General features: G+C 41.5%; 1 protein-coding gene and 1 non-coding gene across 3 annotated transcripts in view; one reads left to right on the top strand and one right to left on the bottom strand.

The window, feature by feature from the left end:
* The window catches only part of ACIN1 (apoptotic chromatin condensation inducer 1), a 39,308-nt gene that overhangs the window by 9,276 nt on the left and 5,713 nt on the right, over window positions 1–24,319 (bottom strand). For both annotated transcript variants that reach the window (XM_052646135.1, XM_052646136.1), the window contains exons 5-8: window positions 10,423–10,511; window positions 8,459–9,706; window positions 7,810–8,025; window positions 7,221–7,336 (exon numbers count right to left, since the gene is read on the bottom strand). In XM_052646135.1, coding sequence (XP_052502095.1) covers window positions 7,221–7,336; window positions 7,810–8,025; window positions 8,459–9,706; window positions 10,423–10,511 — 1,669 coding nt within the window. The remainder of the gene's footprint in view (window positions 1–7,220; window positions 7,337–7,809; window positions 8,026–8,458; window positions 9,707–10,422; window positions 10,512–24,319) is intronic.
* TRNAE-UUC (transfer RNA glutamic acid (anticodon UUC)) lies at window positions 12,355–12,426 on the top strand. Its single transcript has one exon. It is a non-coding gene; the product is annotated as a tRNA-Glu (tRNA).

Below are 24,319 nucleotides of genomic sequence, written 5' to 3'. Positions count from 1 at the left end.
CTCATATGAAGAGGAGCAACATCCCTCTCTGAAAAGTCCCTCAAAAGTGACTGTTATTTGCCCACAACCCCAAGGCATCCCCAGCCCGTGGTCACGGGCACTCCCAAACTGCATGAGAAACTAAGGGAAGCCCAAGTCCTTAAAAAGATGAGAAAGAGCAGCCAAGGCTCTAGCAAATGACCCCAACTTTGTTGTTTAATCAACTGCTTAGGGTAAAAGCTTAATGACCCACAGATCTGGAGACACCAGGAATGGAGAAAATGGTGGGGTGGGGGCTGTAGGGAGAGTAGGGCTGGTGAGGGTTCAAGCTTCAAGGACTCTCTCTAACCAAAAAGGAAAAATTAACACTGCCAAAGTATGAAAGCTCAGAGAAGAACCAGGCCACTTTTACCTGCTCAGAGGTGTAGGAATTGTTCTTACATTCGGCTTTCGCCCAGTTTCTCCCACTCCCTTATTCCAACTTCCAAGAGATAAAGAGAGCAGGCCTCCCAGTCAGGACACACCCTCCCCCACACCACGCATCCCTCCCCCCGGTGCCCCCCCCACACTGAACCCACTCCCCCACCCCTCCAAATCACACAAGTAGGGTCCCACTGCAGGCAATGAATCTCAGAGGTTCACTTCAGATAAACTAGCTTCCCAACTTCTTTTTTCTGTCTTCATCCCTAACTTGTATCTCTAATCTCACCCCCACTACCACCCAAACACTGGGGTGGGGAGGGGAGGGCGGGGAACAAATCAAGATACAGGGTCCCCTCTCTAAGTCTCAAGAGAGGGGAAGCCAAGCCTCCACAGGCTGATAACCAGCACCAGAAAATTCGGCATTCTCGACAGGCTGCCTGACACTCAGAGGTCAGAACAGCCTCCCCAGAGCATGGGAGGGATGCACGGGAAGTGGGGGGGGCAGAAAATCGGAACTGTGCCCCCAGCTAATAGGCTCCCACAGAAACACGAGATTCAACTGCCTGAATCTAAAGAAAAGGCTCATCCAAAAAATACCTATTTCCCACACAGAGAGGGCAAGTGAGGCCAATTAGAAATCAGGCAGGAAGGACAAAGGGGGAAAGCAGAATGACTGAAAACAAACCAAAACGAAAGACAGAATGAAAGCCAAGGGGAAGAGAAGGGAGATGAGGAGGGCTAGGGCGGTAGGGAAAAAGGATACATGGAAATGTGAAGCTCTCACCCTTCTTTGCTTTCTGATAACATGATTTTTTTTCTCCCCCTGGAAGTGCTGTTTATCCCTTTCTGGAATGGAAGAAATAACAAAAACCAAACAAAAAAATCCTAAAAAATTTTAAAAAACAAAACGAAACACCTTCCTTGTCCCAAGATCCCACCACCTCCTCCCCAGCCACCCGATCCAGAGAGAGAAAATCGAGATGCAGCAACTGGGATCCAAAAAATGGTAAATGGAAGGAGAGGTGGTGGTGGTGAGGGGAGGCTAAAATAGATCTGGATTTTAAGAGATAAGCGTTAAGTCCTCACGGCAAACCCCGAATTCGGCTGGATTGGTCTCTCTGGAGGAGGAGGAGGAGGAGGGCCAGGCTGCTGGTAGTGGCTGGCTCTATTGTACTGGCGGAGCGGTGGCGATCAGCCGGAGACATGCAGGGGAGCCATCTTGCCACTTACCCAGCAGCCCGTGTGTGCGGATGGGGGAGGGCCCTGCTGCAGCAGGGGAGGAGAAAGGAGAGAGGGAGGGCGCTGAGTGAGCAAGGTTCTTATCCTCTGGCAAGCTACTCAGAGCTCACTGCTGGCTCAATAGGCCTGGCCCTTTCCCTTCTTTTCTCAGGTTACAACGGCTAACGAGGCCTAACCCCAAAGGGAAAGGGTGCTCTCTCCTTGTCTTCCTGGGGGGCGGGGGAGGGGGCTGGGTGGAGAGGACAAAGTTACAGCTGTTTGCTTGGAAGATTCCAGAGAATAGAAAGAAAGGAAACAGCAGAACTGGGAGTGAAAAAATGGTAAGAAGGAAGGTAACAAGGCCAAAGTTGAATAGAGACAGAGGGGAGGGTCATGAGCAATATTTTAGGTGTCCATCTTCCTCTATCCCAGAGGCCAGGCATGGAACATTGAAAACTGATCAGCTGGCTCAAGGTGGGAAGGTGGGATAAGATTTGGCACTATCTAATCACTATATAGTAACTGGCTGCTTACGGCAGCAATGACCACGTGTTACTACTTCAGGGAGATGAAAGGAAAGGATAAGCAGAGGTGCTTTCTGAATTACCAGTAAAGGAGGGGAGAGGTATCCCTAAAGAGAAGACAGACAACTTTGTTTCACAGAGTCTTTAATAAGGTCACCCTGCCCCAGGGTCTGCAGGAGCCAAAAAGAAAAAGATAAACAGGGCAAGGGGACCTTGCCTAAAGCATGAAGGCCTCTTCTTGGAGCAAGGGCTCCAAAGTGAGGGCTCTGGAGTACATAAGGGAAGTCAGAGAACTGTTACTGGGAACGGGGTGGGGTGTGTGCAGATCTGTTGGGAAAAAAGTGATTGGGAACTTAACAGAAATGATTAATCATGGGCATCTCTGAGCTAATGTAATATGTGAAGCTGTCTACCCATTCAAAAAAGCACTCAGTAGATGCTCAAAATGCTCATCTGTTGACTACAAAAGTGCTCCTTTTGTAGCCTAGTCGCAGTAAAGGTTTAACATTAGAACAAACTTCTGGATTCTTAACCTAAAGCTTAATATTATCTCATTTGTAATAACAGAGCTTTTAGCTAGGAATGAAATTTCCTCCCTGCTACTTAAAATCTTAAATGTACACACCAACTGCATGCTAGAGCAGTCACGTTTATACATCACACCACAGTTCCTTTTCACTTAGTGGTCCCTGTCGGCTCAGTAAGATTGAGTCTGGAGTCAAATGGCCTAGGGCTCAATCCAGGACCCAGCCCCACCTCACACAAGTAGCACACAAGTGATACCAATTTCTGATCCTCTCTGTGTATCAGTTTCTTTATCTGTAAAGTTGGGATAATAACAATATCTATCTCATCTAACAGTGTGATAAGGATTTGCCCTTAGGAACCTGGTTTGGAAGACACCCCAAGTCAAGGCAAGGATATGCATAAAATGCATGTATGTTTAACAGGCCGCTATCTCATCTGAGACTACCTATGGAGCTTTTCAGTGTCCTCAGAGTGCAGACTGCTCTTTCTATGATGTAAAGGCAATAACTGGTTTGTTGCTTCCACTAATGCCCTCGCCACTGTCTAGTGCCCTCTGGTTACTTGCCCCTTACCCTGCAGAGTTCCTCAGGGTCAGGGACACCTAGCCTGGAGCCTAACACAAAGAAATGTTCAGTAAATATATCCAAATTAGGTTGTCATTGTGGGTCCAAGTAAGATACTTTAATAAATGATTGCTGCATTAAAAGTTTCCTTAATATTTTTTAGACAGAATTCCCATAAAGACCATTACCCTAAAGAGAAACATTACCTTCAAACATCCTCAAATACATGTTCCCTGTCCATCAATTGTCCTAAAATACTTTCAGCTGCCAATACGCCTTTCCAAAAGTGGCTTCCTTGGAGAAAGAATTTTAATAGCAATTCTATGTCATTTTTTTCAAGAATAAGAATTTTACGATGCTATCCTTGGCCTTCATGAGACATGAATTTGTGTCATCTATTTGCTCATGATCAAACCTATGGGATCTAAGAATTACCAAAACTTTTCTAAGAGGAAACTCTGAAACTGCCCCAAAAAAGGGGACCCAATCTACTTGCAGGACTAGTCCCAAAGTCTCCTTAGCTATGTGTCAGAGCCCCACGCAGCATTTCTTGGTAGTCCCTTTTAGACAAAAGGCATCTCCTTTTCCACTACTTAAGTTCTTACACAAATGTTTCTGATACCTTTGAAAAGAAAGTGTAACTGCATGGGGATTGGGGATGGGTGATGTTGTTGTTTAAGGCACGTTTAACTCTTTCGTACCCCGTGAACTGGATTCCGGCAGGCTCCTCTATCCATGGGATTTCTCAGGCAAGAATACTGGAGAGGGCTGCCATTTCCTTCTCCAGGGTATCTTTCCCGACCCAGAGATGGAAACTGTCTCTTGCAGTGGCAGGCGGATTCTTTACCAGTGAGCCACCAGCGTGATACCTACTCATAATTAAACAGCAAACAAAGCATTTGCAGCCCAGAAGAAAAGGACAGAACTAGTTGAGGGCTAATAACATCACATTAGAGTTTGTATCTGAATATGAATGAGATTCAAAGAAACTAATGGAAAAGGGAAATTTCTATAGACATTTATGTTTGAACTTATTGAAAATTTCTATAGACATTTATGTTTGAACTTTATTGTAGAAAATTCACAAAGAGCTGAGGACTGATATGAAATTTAAATAACAGTAGGATTTGACTACCTTTGGTAGTGAGATTTAAATACAGAATACCCTCAGGAGCATACTAGTTCCAAGATAACCAAGGAGAGTATGGTTTAAGAGGGTATGTCCTTAGATACCAACTTCTCAGTGAGTGAACTCTACTACTGATAACAATAAATTCTACTTTTTAAAAACTATGCATCATTAGGCATACTGGCACTGTAGGTCCCTTAGGAGTATCAATTACACTGTCATACTGGTTTAAAGGACCATTTCCTTCCTGCTATTCAGGCAAAAGGACAACTAAACATAGTGTCAAGGGCCCAGCAATTCTACTGCCTTCAAGGTTTGTATATACAGGAAGGTTTTATTTAGAAAATTGGGGTTTGAATTAACTACTACTGGATGATACAGTTGTCCACACAAAGTTTTTCCTTTCCTTTTTTCCTCTATACATTTTTTTAATGTAAAAAAGAGTACCCTTTTTTCCTGTATATGAGTAAATTTTTGTTCTAGCTATAGCAGGCAAGGCCGAATTTTGGAACAGGGCTCAAATGAAACAGGACTGAGGGCTCACAAATTCCTGCCCCAAGAAATGAAAAAGATCCCTTACCTCATAAATCTAGAATCCCTCAGGGAACTAGAATCCCTCAGGAAACAATCAGAATCACAATGGATTTAACCAACCACAGCAAAAAAAAAATTTAGGTCATCTCTTCCCAGTGGTGAGAGATCCTTGAAGTAAAGTCTAATTTTTCTTTTTAACACTTTACTGAATCAATGGGCCCTAGCTCTATTTTTTAAAAGTCATGTGACTTCTTGTTGAGACAGAGAGGGAAACCAAGGTTAAGCCACAAATGGTCTTTTTCATTTAGCACTCCCTGTTGTTTCATCTCACTTTTAAAATTGGCCAGGCTCCAGAGATCACCAGGCTAAACACTAGCACTCAAAGAGGAGTGAAAGACCAGGAGTGTTGTCAATCAATTCAGCAGGGCCTCCAGACATGTAGCCAAACTTCTCAAAGACTCATTTACCAAATCCAATGCCAGAATATCCTATGGGTTTTGGGCATGTAATTCTGTTAGGTTGCCAAAAAGACCACCTGAAAGGCAGACGGAAGGAAAGCAGGTAACCAGGGATGTGTATGAGCCACTCTTGAGCTCAGACTGCATTTCCAATCCATGGGCTGCTCCACGGAAATCTGCCTGGGCAATAATGGGCAATCTCAGGATTTGCCCAAGGTGCCATTTGCTATCTCCTTGCCAGAATCAATGTGACTAGATGACCTCAGTCTTAAAATACATGTCAAAGCCACCTTTACCTAAGGAGAAAAACTCTGTATGAGACTCCAAGGTTCATTTGCCCTGGACCTACATGCAAAAACCCAGAAATAAGGTGCTTTAAAACAGCATACAGTGCCACTCTGTTGCCAGGATTTCAGAGACCTACAGGATTTTACGGTAAGCAAGGAGCCTTTCATAAAATTACTTGCTTCTCATGGTGCACAGGAAGCAATTCCTCAGACCCAATTAGTAAGCAGGTTTTCAACACATACTTTGAAACTGCCATTACAGAAAAGACATATTGTACTTCCATGGGATGGAGGAGGGAAAGGCAGGTATTATCTCTGATTGATGGATAGAAAAGGGAAGGTATCACCCCATTTCCTCATCGATGGTGTAGCTGGGAAATCCTGAACACCTTCAGAATTCGCTGGGTTTTCACCTTAAGGTCCTAGAAGAAAAACTCCTTTCCAAAGGATAATGTACCCATTCCAAAAGGGAAAAAACGAAACCTTTTTTTAAAGGCAATAGAGTGAACTTTTAGCTTTCAAACCAAAAATGTAATGGCCACAAGATGGCAGCAGAGACAACAATATTAGTATAGGCAGCAGCGAGGGTATATCCTAAGGCAAAAGCTATATAATGATTACATAACTACTGTTAAAGGTTTCAAAAAAAAAAAGAGATAATAAATCAATCATGTCACTGCCCGCCACCCTCCAAAATCAAAGGCAAAAGGTAGTCTGAAGTTCTAAGAAGAATTTACATTACTAGACATATACATAAAAACGAAAATCATATTGCTAGTATTAGCGTTACAGCAATCATGGAACAAAGTTAGGCCAACTGTCTACTCAGGACATTTTCTGACGTTGAAAAGGTAAGCAATCTTATTTCCACAATGCTTTGTCATTTCCCATGAGACTTCAAAGCCAAGAATTTTGGTTTAATGCCATCTTAATTTGTAATACATATATTCAACAAATGACTGACAATTTTCAATTACTAATTTAATTTGATACGAGTATTTTCTAAAGCTAGATTTATAAGGAATAAAAAATTCACATTAACTGCATAAATGGTAAAACCAATCCAAGGGTCTCAGAAGGGATAAGCTTCTGACTTGATATGGACTTCATATTTTGCTGTACTGTATACTGTAAAAAGTAACTAGGATAGACTGTGGCTAATAAAATGGTAGCTAATAACCAGAGAAAGCACAAAAACTAAAAAACAGCACCCTTCTGTTTTTTTTTAGATCCTCAACATCCTTTATTAAACTGTGTTCCCAGGCTCACAAGCAGCTGGCAAATGTGAGTTAAAATACCTGAATCGATTCCTGCTTTCTCCTTAAAGGAATTGACTGTTTTGGTCAGATGATCCCAGAAAATGGGTTTCCTTTTACTCCCACCACTGCTTTTCAGACTACATTAAGAGTTCTGGTGGCAGCTCTCAAGACAGTATAACTGAAGCCTAGCCTTAGTCCAGATACAGCTCTGCCTTTGTGTTTTATAATGTAACGAAGATTTAGCCAAAGAACCCCAGGGAGCCAGGAACTATCCTCCAAACCGGGAGAGTTATATCCCAGCTGAGAGGTATCACTTACACAGTGTGATGAGTCCTTTCTGATTCTGGTAGGTGAGAGGCCGGAGTCTCTGAGGTCTGGGGCTGTGTGGCAGCCGGTGGCTCTGCCTCTTCAGCTTCACACTTCTTTGGGCTCCCCTGTCAGGACAAACACAGCAAAACAAACATAGCCAACGTACTTAAGTCTGCTTGATTCCTCTTCTTTAACATGGAGCTGATAAAAGGCAGAGCACGACATATATAGTACCAGCTCCAGACACGGCCCTATTATTTATTTAATTTTAAAAAGTGGAATGGAATACTGCTTAAAGAATTTCTGTGCTAGCAAACATTTTATCAGAATTCTTCTTTCAGAGAACTGAGAAGAGGCTTCCTTTTGGGCAGAAAGAACTGATCCCAAGAGCACTGAAGATGAGAACCCTGATGCTCAGCCTCATAGAGAACTTCCATTAACCAGGAATTGGGAAATACAAGTAGAATCTAACAGGTATCCCCTTCTACATTTCTACTGAGCTTTATCCAGACTGCATTTTCAGTTTTTTAGCTAAGACAGAAGGGAAAATCATGCCTAATCCTCTGTTTTCCTTTAGAGAGGGGGCATAATACCCTACCCGATCAGGCTGTAACCTCTGGGTCACATGCTTTTCAGCTGGCTCAGGTTGGCTCACACGCCTCACTTGGATAGAGGATGGGGTGGAAGTCCTCTCCTTTGGCTCAAGGACCTGCAGTTGTGGCAATGGTGGGGCTGCAACCTCCTGACCAGAAGAGGGATCTTTGGTTTCAGTGTAGCTGGTGCTGTTGTCCCTAGAGACTCCAGGGCTCAGAGACTAAAGAAATGAAACACATTAGCCGAATTATTTTATTTGGTATGTATTCAGTAGATCACTGAGTTTTCCAGCTTAATACTTCGGATCTTTTTATCCCTAGATTTGACTTAGTGATTTCCCTATTTCCTAGATTATCCAAAAATTTATTAACTCCCAGTTAGGTGCTGGGTACTGGGATATACACATAAAAAGGTATGACCATACCCTCAAGAAGTTCATAGCCTAGTGAAAAATGGGTAGACAGATTGACCTTTCTTTACAATTAATAGGAATCAAACTGAAAAACCACCAGTGAGTTGAAAACGAGACTGCAAAATGAAAAGTAATCACTGAACTGGGAACTAAAGGAACCTTTTTCTATTCCTGCTGGAAATCGTAAGCTCTGTAGGGGCTGAAAACAGTGCAGTACAGACAGAACATCTCCCACACTTACTTTTCTGCTGTTGCTTGATGCTGACCGGGAACGAGAACGGGAACGTGACCTGGACTCTGATGTTGATCTGGAGCCCACCTTGGATCTATCACGAGGGTTGGCATGAGCACGTGCCCCAGCTGCATCTCTCTGCTTGGATCTTGGAGGTGAGTGAGACTGAGAGCCTGAACTGTCAGGAGAGCGAGATCTTGATCTAGAACTGGAGGATGAAGATGAGGAGGATCGGCTAGAGGAGGAGTCAGCTGACTGTTTCAATCTGTGGCTTGGAAGAAGGACATGAGAAGCCCTCCTGCCTTCTTTCTGTTCCAAAGATTCCTCAGTGATCCCTTTAGCCAGCGTGAATTCCTCAATTTTTAGAGGGAGTGCTTGAGTGGATTTTCCTGATTCAGTTTCAAGACCTTTCTGGGCTGAGGATTCAGCTTGTGTGCTTTTCTGAACTAGAGGCAGGACACTCTCCTCTGGCACTTGCTCAACTGGAGATTCAACTTTGGTGTCTGCAGGACCTGACAAAGGAGACAAACTTCCCACCAACTGCACAGTATGCTGAGATAGTAACAGTTCCCTGGCCTCAGCATCTGCATTAGGAGGAGATAACTGAATGAGGACAGGAGGAGCTGGGCCTTCCATGGGCTCTATTTCTTCTTCACTCTGGAGCTGTGTATTAGGTGGTGGAGAAGATGCTTCCTTGGTAAGTAAAGGTGGGGGAGTCTCCTCCTCACTGGCAGTTAGTTCTGGTTGTAGCACAACCGGGGCCTTCGCCACATCTTCAGTCAATCGAGGAGGGGAAGGAGACTTGGATATTTCCTCCAAGCCTTTTGAAAATTTTATTTCTCTTTCTTCTTCTTCAAGAGAAGCTGTTTTCATCTCTTTCTCCTGCTGATGTCTGGCTAGATGACTTCTTCGGGCCTCCTCCTGGGACCTTGTAACTCTCCCTCCTCTCTCTAACCCCTCCTGTTCCTGGGATCTTATAGTTTGGGGTCTCTCATCTGTCACCTCCTCCACTTTTACTATGGGTATCTCTTCTCCCTCTTCCTTAAATTGTTTCAGGACTGGTGCATCTCTAGATTTTTGTCCCTCATCATCATCTTCCTCCTCTTCCTCCTCCTCTTCCTCTTCCTCCTCCTCTTCTTCCTCCTCCTCTGTTTTCAAATTTCGATCTGCTCTGACCCTCAGATTTCTAGAAGGTGTTTCTTGATCCTCTTCCTCCTCTGCAGCCTGGCTACACTCGGAGAGTTTAGCTGCTCTTGCCTGAAAGAAAAGATATTCAGCAGTTCAAAGTATATTTGCTCACTATCAACAGAAGAGAAAAAGTATCTCACAAGATACACATATGATGGAGACACTCATGATATATGCTTTCAGCAACACAGAAAGCAAATGTGGCAACAGACATGTGTGACTGATATGGACTTCATGGGAATCAAAACAAGTACAATGATGAAACTGCTAGGGCTTCATTTGTTAACTTCAAGCTTTAAAATAAATGCGAAGTGAACATCTAGAAAGTGTGGGGAGGCGGGCCTGACCTATTTTCAGTAAATGTGATTATTTTGATCTTTTGGATATATTTAATTTGTCCCCATTATTTCTTTTTCCAAGGTTGTAATTAACCTTACATATACTTTTGTATTCTGTTCACTTAACACCATATCATACAGCTTTAAGGTTTTAATTAGATAATGAACTATCTGTTTTCTAATAATGTGCTGCCTTACAAATACAGATCAGCCTGCTAACTTTCACAATTAAGTTTTAATTTTTATATATTCATTCAGAAATCTGAAGGCCAAAGCAGATATAAATTAGGAAACACAAAATGAGAAAAATGTTAAGCAAAGAAGGTGACTATACAGAAAGCTAGAGAAAAATCAACTCTGAAAATAAGTTGAGGAAAAAGAGGAGGAGGAGATATCAAAAGCATTTCGCAAAGAAGTGAAGGATGCTTTCAGAGACAACAGAGTTACCTGTCTGACTCTGGATGATCGTCTTTCTCCTTTCCTTGGTTTCTCCTCATCAGATTCACCTTTCTCTTCAGAAATAGAGGTGCTTTTTCCTATCAAATGAAAGAAAACCAAGTCAGACTTAAAAACACAAACATTCATATAATACTGCTTTCTAAAATCAATCAATCAAACCATATGAGCTGGTCAACACACATCTATATTAATTTCCCCGATCTCTATATGGAAGAAAAGACCATATGAAGCCCTAAAAGGTCAGGACATGTTGATAATTCCTGCTATGCACATCTGGAATGTTTTACTATCTCAAAGCCAATTCACATATTACAAGTAATTCAAACAAATAACTACCAGGGGCTTCAAACTGTCTATCACAAAGTACACTTATTTCTGTTAAATGTTTTGTCACTGAATCAAAGCTAAAGACTTCATTGTGTTCAGTTTGATTTTTTTGGACTGCCTATTGCCACTAGTTTTGCCCAAAACCTCATGATTAATACACTGGTTTGTACAACAATAATCTCATGATTACTTAAGAGAAATGATTTTCAGGGCACTAAGGTTCCTAAAAACTTCTTCAAGCCTACTGGACAGGGCTCTGGAAATAGGCCTTCTCTCAATTATGTTTTATATATGGAACTCAAGGTAAGATTATTTTAAAGAAAAACAAGTTCTACTATTAAAAGAAAGCTTGCAAATCACTAATGTAGATCATTCCAATTAATAGCTCCAAGTAAAACTGGAAAAAATGTTCACTTACAATCCATGTAAATCACTTAAATAATTTGGGTCTCAGTGTCTTGACAGAAAATGGAAGGGAGGGGCTGGAAGATCTCTACGTTTCCTACCAGTATTAAAATATTACATGCAGTAGAAATGCAAATATTGATGAGAACCAGTTTAGAAAACAGCCTAAAGATAATTACTTTCCAGATAGGTACAATGCAGTACAAAAGGTTTAAATGATGCACAAACACCTGTTCTACACTAACAGTATTTAAACTAGTGCAAATAATGGCAGATGGTGTGAGAGAAGAGAAGTTTTCCCTTATTTCTATATTTCAGCAATCTAAAGTGAACTAGTCTTGGGTTCTGTAACTAAAAGAAACTTACAAAATGAACTAGAAGACTGCATATACTTTATAAAACTTTATTCTATTATCACTTGATTAACAGGATCTCTGAATATATACCATTTCATATCTAGGTTAGAGAATAAAGACTTTTTAGCATACATAGGAGAAAGAAGCTGATTTATTGTAGTTTAACAAGAAATTTTTAAAAAGGCAGAAGGTAGATGGAGTGATAAACAGGTAGAGCACGGAAGTTTTAGGGCAGTGAAAATACCCTGGTATGACACTCTAATGATAGATACATGTCATTTGTCCAAACCCACAATAAGTACATCAAAAGTGAACCCTAAAGCAAGTTACAGACTTCAGTGATTATTATGTGTCACTGAATATTCACACACTGTAAGAAGTGTACCACTCTGGTGTGCAATGTTGATAACAAGAGAGGCTATACATATGTGGGAGGAGGAGAGGGCACATGAGAAATTTCTGTACCTAGCAATTTTGCTGTGAACCTAAAACTACTCAAAAAAATAAATAAATAAAAACCCAACAAAAACACTATCCAGATGCTCAAGAATTAAAAAAAAATTGGAGGGAAGATAGAAATTTAAATATTGCAGATTTCTTAAACTATCTAAAGACAAAGAAAGGAAAATTCTACACCAAATTATCAGTTGCTGCTCTTTTAGTTTGTGGGACTATGGTGATTTAAAAACCTGTTTAATGGACTTCTATGAGAAAAGAATCTAAAAAAGAGTGTATATATGTATAACCAATTCATTCTACTGTACACCTGCAACATAACACTGCATTGTTATTCAACTATACTCCAATTAAAAAAAAAAAAAACCTAGGGAATTCCCTGGTGGTCCAGTGGTTAAGACTCAGCATTTTCAGTGCTGGGGCCCCGGTTCGATCCCTGGTCAGGGAACTAATATCCCACAAGCCATGCAGCAGAGCCAAACAAATAAATAAAAGCACCTGTTTTCTTCTCGTTTTTCAAAAATTTTTCTAAAGAATACATGCTACTTTTTGTAATAAAACAATCATTTTTAAAATTATAAAATCCTATACTCTGGAGGAAAAACCTACAGAAGAGATTCTCCAATACACCTCAAATACTATAAACAGGAAAAATTCACAGGTCTAGCCATCCCAAGTACTTGCTTTTATCATTTCAAATTCTATATAAGAAACATTCTCTGTTTTATTTCAACTTAAAAAGTGAGCGTTATAAACACATATATGCTGTGAATAAATAAATGTGATTTTTAAGGGGGGGAGAAAGGTATGCATACAGTTAGCCATAAATATGCTAAACTGGTCAAATAGTTTTTTAGAGTTATGATTTTAAAATTAAGTATGTACAAGCAAATAGCCTTTATCTCCATCAATTATAAACTACATTCTATTCTATTAGACCATAATGCTATTATGATATTGTAAAACTGCAGTGACAGGATTCTAGACAATCCCTTCTCCAGAAGCACTTGCCTAGTAAGTCATCAAAGAGATGTGGGAAAACTGAGAAAAGTTGTTCAGAAAGTTCTGGACATCATTGTTTTGCAAAAAAAAACAAACACAAAAACGACAGCTGGAAGGGACCTTCAGACATGAAAACAAGAACCTAGTAAGCAATACGAACTGTAAGAAAGAGATGAGGCATTTTTTTGAGCTCCTTGTAAGGAACTGATGTGAAGCAAACAAGATTCTGCAAAAGGTGCCATCTATGACGTGCACATGGCCACAGGAGTGTCTCCAGCCTGATGTTACTGATATGTGAAGGAGATGAGCACCTGTAGCAGAGGGTGGAAAATAAGCCAGGGTGAACCTAAGATTTCTAAGATTCCAAGCCAGAAGTCTTCAGGAGGGCAAAGATAGTATAGAATGTATTAAAGTGAACAAAGTTAAAGGGCCAGATAGGAGGGAAGTTTCTTCATCCTGGAAAACAAATCCCTCGGTAGGATCTGCAGGACCCAAGTTAGGTAACTATAGAGATCACAGCAAAGCCTGCGGCCAAATGGTATCCTTGGGTATGAATAAGAAGCAGAAATTAAGAAAAGGATGCCAAACCTAAATCTGACTCATGTTTGTTGTATAAGTAACTTATCTAACATTTCTGTGGAATCTCAGCATCCAGATTTAACACAAGAAATAGGAATAAGCGCTAAATGCTCTGTAAGCCAAAGGCTGGTTAAAACCCCTTGGGGTCGTTCGTACCTTTGCTAATCAATCCATATTCTGACTGCCCATTTTTTAATGTTTTAGTATTTTTCCTAATCTTCCGAGTGTGGTCTCTTCTTAAAAAAAAAAAACCTGAAGATAATAAGGACTTCCATAAAACCAGTTATGACCTAGAAGGGAATCCAGGCAACCTCTGATTATAGAGGGCAGAAAATTCTGAAGAAACTGGTGGGGAGGTAAGAAGTCAAGAAGGGGAGCCAGGGAGGAGTTTATAAACCAATCCTTTCTTCCTATTTGGGACTGTGTCTACAGGACATGAATGGGAGGCTGCTGGAGTATAAGACAAGGATCTTGATTAACTGTAACACTGAAAAGCTATTCTTTCACTTAGTCATTTGTCGGGAGCCGCGTTAGGCATTACTGACAAACTGGAGGCACGGCCCCCAGCCCCCTCTCCTCATTCTGCAGGCACGCTTCCCGGGATGAAGGAGTTAGGCCTTGTAATTCTGACTTTTTTCCTCTCATCAGCTGAGTTGACTGAAAAGGAATATTAAGGTGCTTATTGTTCTTGAGAGGAGCATGAGAAGGCATCAAGCCTTCTGCAGCACTGCTCTGAAAATAATTCATGAAGTTAATCACTGACATTTGTTCAAGGACTTTTACAAAAAGGTGTTCCAGGATGAGCACATAGGCCACAGCTTGAGGCCATGGGAGGGACAGATATCTGAAGCCTATTTGCAAGGACAATGTTTATGGCAAAGGAGTTCACTGAATTTAGGGCTTAGAAATAATTAAAACAGTTAGAAGTTAAAGATTTAAGGAATGTTGTAAAGTTAGCATATTTTACTATTGCTTATAGAAGTTAGGAATTTTTAGAGACACTATAGCTAGAAGCCTTTTTAAGAGATAGTGAGCTCAGGATGTTCGGGGCAAACAGGACTTAGGAAGAAGTAAACTGAGGAATGTAGCATGAGTTACAATGTAATCACAAGTTAACTACAGGACACATTAGAGAAGGTAGACAATAGATGATAAGGCTGATTCCCAGAGAATCACTGAAGCAGGAACTCTGTTTGAAGAGCAACAATGATATATGGAGATAATAAATCTGGGAGAGGGGGAACTGAAAATGTCAAACCTCTGGCCTAATGCTTTTGTAAAAGTATAAAAGAGAATCTTAAACTTGGAGTAAACAGGCAGTCCATAGAAAATTGAGAGGCTGTCTCATCGCCAACACCGTTCATCTCTTCAAGTTGAATCCCTGCCTGCTGGAGTTGGACTCTGGCAAGTGGCGCCCAGAACAGGGGACACTGAAGAGTAAGTAATTTGACATTGTAATGCGGGACGGTTAGGATTGTACCTGTGGGTGGCTGGCACCCCTCTGCAGTTTAGGCAGGGTGAGGAGGGTACAGAATCAGTAAGAATTTTTTCTAGAAGAATGGGTTTCTCTCCACCTAAGAATAGACAAATGTTTATTGAAATATTACTTCATATGTTAGCCCAGAGAGGCGTTAAAGTAAGGACAGCAAGACTGTCTAAATTTCTACGTTTCTTTTATACTTTGCATGGGCCAGAAAAGGTTCCTCTAGATGCTTTTGCTCTGTGGAATGTGATTAGAAATGTCCTAGACCCCTGTCATGAGGCTGTTAGACAGCCTAAAGGGGAGGCTACAACGGTGGATGGTGGTGGGTCTCCACCTTCTGCGCAGATCATATTTTCTGCCATTGACGAAGAAAAGGAGGGAGACTGTGCTCTACCTCCCAAGGAAGGAGAGGGCTTACAGGATGCTGCGGCCGGGCACCCTGGCGAGCCCCCTCCCCCTCTACGCAAACCTTTAAAAATTTATCCACCACTTTCTGACTTAAGGCGACCACCGCCACCTCCACTTGTGCCTCCCAGGACCCAGGAGTTCCCAACTTTGCCTCCAAAGCCTCCCAGAGCATTGCCTAAGGCTGAGAAAGAGGTGTTTTGTTTTTTTTTTTTTGAAACAAAGGAGCTTTTAAAGCAGACACATGCACAATATACAGAGCTTGCTCCTTGGAGAAAACCCCCTCAGGGGGGCCTGACCCAGGCTTTAAAAAAAAAAGATTAATCCTAATGGAAAGGATTCTACAAATAGAAAATGTTTCTTGTGGCCAAATGGGGCATTTTTGCCAGCAATGTCCTGCCAAGCAGGGACAAGCCATGCCAATCAACCCCAGGTAGCGCAGGACTGGACCTCAGTTCCACCACAACAATATTAACCCCTGACGTGCTGGTTACTCAGATTCCAACAGGAGTGGCTGGCCCCCTACCTGAGGGCATTGTAGGACATGTGCTAGGATGTAGCTCGCTTTCTTTTTAACATTAGGTGGTGCCTGGTGTAGTAGATTCTGTTAATTAATAAAGATCAAAGAATAGCACAGCTTTTGCTTTTAGCTTATTATCAGACAGGAAAAACCTTGACTTCTCAAGCTAGGGGCCCCAAAGGATTTGGATCTAGTGATCTAGCTTTTTGGGTGCAGGAAATTATAGCTTGAACCGTGAACTTCCTGATGTTCAAGCTGGTTTTAGAAAAGGCAGAGGAACCAGAGATCAAATTGCCAACATCTGCTGGATCATCAAAAAAGCAAGAGAGTTCCAGAAAAACATCTATTTCTGCTTTATTGACTATGCCAAAGCCTTTGACTGTGTGGATCACAATAAACTGGAAAATTCTGAAAGAGACGGACATACCAGACCATCTGACCTGCCTCTTGAGAAATCTGTATGCAGGTCAGGAAGCAACAGTTAGAACTGGACATGGAACAACAGACTGATTCCAGATAGGAAAAGGAGTACGTCAAGGCTGTATATTGTCACCCTGCTTATTTAACTTCTATGCAGAGTACATCATAAGAAACGCTGGACTGGAAGAAACACAAGCTGGAATCAAGATTGCCGGGAGAAATATCAATAACCTCAGATATGCAGATGACACCACCCTTATGGCAGAAAGTGAAGAGGAACTCAAAAGCCTCTTGATGAAAGTGAAAGTGGAGAGTGAAAAAGTTGGCATAAAGCTCAACATTCAGAAAACAAAGATCATGGCATCTGGTCCCATCACTTCATGGGAAATAGATGGGCAAACAGTGGAAACAGTGTCAGACTATTTTTTGGGGCTCCAAAGTCACTGCAGATGGTGACTGCAGCCATGAAATTAAAAGATGCTTACTCCTTGGAAGAAAAGTTATGACCAACCTAGATAGCATATTCAAAAGCAGAGACATCACTTTGCCGACTAAGGTCCGTCTAGTCAAGGCTATGGTTTTTCCTGTGGTCATGTATGGATGTGAGAGTTGGACTGTGAAGAAGGCTGAGTGCCGAAGAATTGATGCTTTTGAACTGTGGTGTTGGAGAAGACTCTTGAGAGTCTCTTGGACTGCAAGGAGATCTAACCAGTCCATTCTGAACGAGATCAGCCCTGGGGTTTCTTTGGAAGGAATGATGCTAAAGCTGAAACTCCACTACTCTGGCCACCTCATGCGAAGAGTTGACTCATTGGAAAAGACTCTGATGCTGGGAGGGATTGAGGGCAGGAGGAGAAGGGGACGACAGAGGATGAGATGGCTGGATGGCATCACTGACTCGATGGACATGAGTCTGAGTGAACTCCGGGAGTTGGTGATAGACGGGAAGGCCTGGCATGCTGCGACTCACAGGGTCACAAAGAGTTGGACATGACTGAGAGACTGAACTCAACTGAACCGAGACCTTTAAAAGATCTTTTAATTCAAGGGAATAAAATGTCAGGGCTGTTAGATACTGGAGCAGACGTCTCTTACACTGCTGGAAAAGATTGGCCCTCGTCCTGGCCGACACGCTTGACCAGTTGCCAGCCCGGTAGGAATAGGGTCAGTGCCCTCGGTTGCTAAGAGCTCACAAATTTTGACATGGTCAGATGAGAAGGGGGCACAAGGCACTTTATGTCCATATGTGGTTCCTTCACCACCTTTTTCCTTATGGGGGAGAGATATATTATCTCAGATGGGATGCTTTTATATAGCCCAGATGAAAAGGTTACAAATCAAATGCTGCAAATGAGGTATAATCCTGATAAGGGGCTTGGTAAAGATCAGCAGAAAATTGTTTCACCATTAGAGGTGGTTCCTAACAAGAATAGAGAAGGTCTGGGATATTCAAATTTATCCTAGAGGCTGTTGCCTTGCTGCCAACCCTATTACCTGGAAATCTGATGATCTGGTATGGGTGGAGCAATGGCCTTTAACAGCTGAAAAGTTCCAGGCAGCTGAGGATTTAGTTATGGAACAACTGACAGCTGGCCATATATGGCCTTCTAATAGCCCCTGGAATACTATTTTTGTTATTAAAATCAGGAAAATGAAGACTGTTACAAGATTTGAGAGCTATAAATACAACTATGGAAGACATGGGGGCCCTGCAGCGGGCCTCCCTTCCCCAGTGGCTGTGCTTTTCAGTATAATGTGATAGTTAAAAGATCTACAGGATTGTTTCTTTACCGTTCCCCTAGCTGTCCAACATGGTAAGCGGTTTGCCTTCAGTCTCCCTTCAGCTAATTTTAAACAGCCCTATAGAAGGTTTCAATGGAAGGTTTTGCCTCAGGGAATGAAAAATATCCCCACGTTGTGTCAGAAATTTGTAGACCAAGTGGTGCAAAATGTTAGAGCAAAGTATAAAGATCTATATTTGATATATTATATGGATGATATTTTGGCAGCTCATAAGGACAGAACCTTGTTACAACAAATTTTATCTGGATTGAGGCCTTGAAAAGCTGGGGTTTAAAGATAGCTCCAGATAAGATACAAGCAAATCCTCCTTTTTCTTATTTAGGGAGGGTATTAAATATCCATACCATGAGTCATGCCCCTTTGCAGCTGAGATGTTTACTAACTTTAAATGATTTCCAGAAATTATTAGGGGATATTAATTGGATATGCCCACATTTAAAACTGACTACTGCAGACTGAAAGCCTTTGATTGCTAAAAAAGTGATCCTAATCCCAGTTCTAAGTGAAAGTTGACTAGTGAGGCAGAGTCGGCTCTTGTTAAAGTGGATGAAGCTTTAAATGATCAGTTAATTAGGATTAATATTACCAGAGGATGGGATTTAATTATTCTTGCCACAGAGCATCCACCTACAGGATGCTTGTGGCAAGAAGGCCCACTGGCTCCATCTACCAGTGACCCCAAGAAAAACAGTTTTATCTTATCCCAGCTTGGTGACACAATTAATTATAAAAGGTAAAAAAAGAAGTGTGAAACTTTTTGGAAGAGAAGTAACAAGTATAGTGATTCCATTCAATAAAGATCAATTACAATTTCTTTTACAAAATAATGATGATTGGCAAGTTGCCTTGATAGATTTCAGGGGTCAAATTTTGTTTCACTTACCCTCAAGCCCCCTGTTGCATTTTTTGAAAACACATCCAGTAATTTTTCTGAAGAAATTTTCTATTCAACCTTTGGAAGGGGCAATTTTAGTTTTCACAGATGGTTCCGCTAATGGTAAAGCAGTCACAATTATTGATGGAAAATCCCATGTTCAGGTAATTGAAGAGACATCAGCCCAGAGAGCTGAGTTAAAGGCGGTTATTTGGGCTTTTCAACATTTGAGACACCGTATCTTCAATCTTTTGACTGACTCCCGATATATTGTAGGGTTGTTTCCTCATATTGAGACTGCTAATATTCCGGAAAATAAAACTACCATCTTCTCCTTGTTATCTGATTTACTGAAGGAGATTAAACATAGAGATAAAAAATATTTTGCGGGACATATTAGAGCCTATTCTGGTTTGCCCGGCCCTTTGCATGAGGGAAATGCTTTGGCAGATGCATTAACTAAAGTAATTGCTTTAAACTTACATGAAAAGATTGACAAGGCCAAAAATTCTCACAAAATTCATCCTCAAAATGCAGCTGGTTTAAGGTATGAATTTCATATCCCTAGGGAAGCAGCTAGACAAATAGTTATGTCCAAACTGTCCAACATTTAATCCATCTCCACCATTAGGAGTAAATCCCCAAGGCCTTAGGCCTAACGCTCTCTGGCAAATGGACGTTAACTCATATCCTGGCCTTTGGAAACCTGTCCTTTGTGGTTGTTACCGTAGATACCTTTTCTCATGTTATTACAGCCTCTGCTAGATCAAGTGAAGCAACAAGAGATGTAACTCAGCACTTGTTTCAGTGCTTTTCCCAAATAGGACTCCCTGAACAGATAAAAACAGATAATGCCCCAGCTTATACTTCTGCTGCTTTTAAGAGATGTTGTCAACAATTTTCCATAGAACATTCAACAGGAATACCTTATAATCCCCAAGGCCAAGCCATAGTGGAGAGGGCACACCAGACTTTAAAAAGTCAGATAGCTAAATTAAGACAGGGAAAATTTAAATATTCCTCTCCATATCATGTTTTACACCATGCTTGGTTTGTAATTAATCATTTAAATGTGGACACACAGGGACAGACTGCAATGACGAGACACTGGACTCCTGAAGGGGCTACGACTCGGCCTCTAGTTTAGTGAAAAGACCTCCTTACAGGAGAGTGGAAAGGGCCAGATACACTGCTAACTTGTGGGAGAGGGTATGCTTGTGTGCTTCCACAGGATTCTACTTCTCCTGTTTGGACCCCTGAGGTTACTAAAATCTCTGAAGGCCTGGAGTCCGGGACCGAGGAAAGATGGGGAGACCAGAAGCTCGTCGAGTCCAAACCTGAGGGAGCCAAGGAAACGCCAAAGGGAGAGTGACCCTTCGCCTGAGGCTTCACTGCTAGTACATCGCTTCAGGCGCCTGGCGCTTCAGGAGAGACATGTTGATCGAGTTCAACAGTATTCTGCCCCACCTCGTCGCCGTCATCGTACTTAAACAACCACTTCCAGCACGGTACCAACGTGGGGCCAGCTAAAACATCTCGCTCAGCAGGCTGAAGAATTAATAGAAAGGGGGAGATATGAGGCCACTCCTATGATAATGTTTGTGGCTATGCTTGCTGTGTTGGCTTGTCAGGCCCTCCAGCGCAGGAAAAGTTCATTGAGCCTATTTGCCTAATTCACCTTCTTTCCAGCCTGTTGATTGGATGAATGAGCCCATTCGTGTTTTTGTTAATGATACTCTTCTTTTGGGTGGGGCTTCCATCTATCCTAATAATGTTAAAACAGCAGTCAGCACTCCCTTCAATTTTTCAGGCGTGTCCATTTATCCACCTGTTTGCTTTGCCATACCTTCCTCTCTACAAGAAGTAGCTCCAGTTTTGAATGGATGCATTAGCACTTCCTTGAAAGGCATGCTCAGTGATTCTCCGAGAAGCGATGGCAAGAGAGACTTTTGGTCTTTATAGCTGCTGATGCCGGGGGTGCAAGAAAGACTACTTGAAGCCTTAAAAAAGGCAGCCCCTCATTTAAAGGACTATCTGAGCTGTGCACTCCCCACTTTGGACTCTGATGAACAAGGACTACAGGTTTGGGAAAGCATAAGCAGAATTTCTGGCTTTCCTCGTTGGAAAGAATGCATGTACGCCATAAAGTTATCTATTCCCATTGCTGCCACCAGACATTTTCTGACCAACTGGGGGTGCCCCTATCTTTCGAATCAACGACGGGGCTTGATTTATGTAGAGCCTTATAGGTCCACATGGAATAATTCATTTCTCCCTATGCCTTTAGTGATCACTAGGTGGCATGCCAATGGACGGGTTCCTCCTCTAGTGAGCTTTGACGGAACGGGTCCCATGCAGCCTGAGTTATGGAGAGCACTGGCTGCCATGGCACCTGTGATTTTACACAGACCTTTAAATGAACAAAGATATATTGTACAGGCCTGCGTACACTCTCCCTAGGCCTTTTTGTGGGCCAGAAATCAGTGTGATTTGGAAGTTTCTGAAGGAAAAACTGTTTACAATGTTATATATGTGAATTGTTTTATATCAAATTGTGTTGATGGGAATGATTATAATAATTATAAGGCTGTGATGATTGTAAAGCAACCACCATATCTGATGGTTCCTATAAAATTAGAGGGACAATGGTTTGATGATTATGCACTGAAAGTTTTATATGAACTTAATGGCTTAATTTCTCGACCTAAGAGATTCATTGCAGCTCTGGTTGTGGGAATAACTGCCTTGACTGCCATAATTACATCAGTTACGGTTTCAGCTGTTGCCCTGTCAAAAGAAGTGCATACGGCCTCGTTTGTCGATCAGCTGTCCAAAAATGTCTCCGTAGCTCTTACTATGCAGGAAATTATAGATAAGAAAATAGAAAATAAGGTCAATGTTTTAGAAGAAACAGTCCTGCTTATAGGGCAAGAAATTACAAATTTAAAAATTAAATTGTCTTTAAGGTGCCATGCTGAATTTAAATGGATGTGCGTTACCCCTCTACAAATGAATGAGTCCATGCTCTCTTAGGAACACATTAGAAATCATATTTTACACGTCTGAAATCATTCAGATTTTAGTACTGACATTTCTAAGTTACACCAGGATATTTAGAATATGAAGCAGGCGGAGTCTGACTTTTCCTTTCAATGGCTTTCTAATTGCCTCTTTGAAAATCTGGAGGGGTATCTTTCCCATGGATCCTTTTCTACAATAATGATTAATGCGGCCATGTGCTTATGCCTGTTAGTTCTGATTTGTGTAATGGCCCCGTGCCTTTTCAGAATAGTCAGCCAAAATGTCTCTGCTCTATCTACTGAGTTTCATACCTATGCTCTAAAAAATAAAAAAGGGGGAGATGTCGGGAGCCACGTTACGCATTACTGACAAAATGGAGGCACGGTTCCCAGCCCCCTCTCCTCATTCCGCAGGCATGGTTCCCAGGATGAAGGAGTTAGGCCTTGTAATTCTGACTTGTCTTTTCCTCTCGTCAGCTGAGTTGACTGAAAAGGAATATTAAGGTGCTTATTGTTCTTGAGAGGAGCATGAGAAGGCATCAAGCCTTCTGCAGCATTGCTCTGAAAATAATTCATAAAGTTAATCATTGACATTTGTTCAAGGACTTTTATAAAAAAGTGTTCCAGGATGAGCACATAGGCCGCAGCTTGAGGCCATGGGAGAGATTGATATCTGAAGCCTATTTGCAAGGACAATGTTTATGGCAAAGGAGTTTACTGAATTTAGGGCTTAGAAATAATTAAAACAGTTAGAAGTTAAAGATTTAAGGAATGTTGTAAAGTTAGCGTATTTTACTATAGCTTATAGAAGTCAGGAATTTTTAGAGACACTATAGCTAGAAGCCTTTTTAAGAGATAGTGAGCTCAGGATGTTAGGGGCAAACAGGACTTAGGAAGATAAGTAGTAAACTGAGCAATGTAGCATGAGTTACAATGTAATCACAAGTCAACTATAGGACACATTAGAGAAGGTAGACAATAGATGATAAGGCTGATTCCCAGAGAATCACTGAAGCAGGAACTCTGAAGAGCAACAACGGTTTATAGAGATAATAAATCTGGGAGGGGGGAACTGAAAATGTCAAACCTCTGGCCTAATGCTTTTGTAAAAGTATAAAAGAGAATCTTAAACTTGGAATAAACAGGCAGTCCATAGAAAATTGAGAGGCTGTCTTATCGCCGACGCCGCTCATCTCTTCAGGTTGAATCCCTGCCTGCTGGAGTTGGACTCCGGCAGTCATTCATAAACTGAGTTCATCAACAGAACTACCAGACTTTTAAAAAACGTTTAAGGTCTCAGGACTTACACTCCTTAAGATTCTTGGGGCAGGGACCAGGAATTCATATTCTTAAAAAACAATATCCAAAAAAAAAAATCCTCAGGTGCCACTGTTGATTAACAACGTATGTTACTAGGAACCTTAATCCAAATGTTACACAACAAGGAACCCCAAACATCCAAAGCTAACAAATAAACTGGAATCCTAATAGTTTACTGGCCTATGGCAGACTGACATTGTATACCTGAAACAAACCTAACTTCTGGGTAAATTCCAGGCATTACTACTGATCCAACCAAGCATTGCTAGAACTCCAAAACTACCACTCCACTTAGGACTCTGACCACATTTTATGCCCCATCTGTAATGAAGTTCATATTCTAGCCAAGGTCAGAGGTTGAAAAGTTTACGGACAGGGTATACTGAACAAGACACAGAGCAATTGTTAGTTGTACCGTACAATTTTAACCCACTCCAGTATTCCTGCCTGGAAAATCCCATAGACGGAGGAGCTTGGCGGGCTACCAGTCCATGGGATCACAAGAGTCAAACACAACTTAGCAACTAAATCACCAAACCCCTCTACAATTTACTACATTCATTTCGAATTTTTCACCTCTTTCCTTTCACCTACCCCCTCTTTCCCCTCATCAATTACAGCCACAGGCATAGTCCTTCTGATGACTCAAAGCACTGAATAGACTAGCCACCATCTTCACTCTAAATATTTATTTGCTTTTTAAACCTTCATCTATTTCAGGACATTCCTCATTTTCACTTCAGGTTACATTTAGACCAGAGAGAGGTTCTCTCTTTTTCAAAAGAGTTTATCAGATCATATTCCCATCAAGCAGTTTCAATGGTTCCTCCATTACCTTTAAAATTAAATATCACCTTCATTCCTATTCCTGTGCCTCTGTTCCTTCCTAAAAATACCTTCTTGTCTTTTCTGTGC

This window comes from Budorcas taxicolor, chromosome 10, assembly GCF_023091745.1.
Source record: "Budorcas taxicolor isolate Tak-1 chromosome 10, Takin1.1, whole genome shotgun sequence".
NCBI lineage: Eukaryota > Metazoa > Chordata > Mammalia > Artiodactyla > Bovidae > Budorcas > Budorcas taxicolor.
Note: the sequence above shows the minus strand (reverse complement) of the source record. Positions and strands in the feature narration are given on the sequence as shown.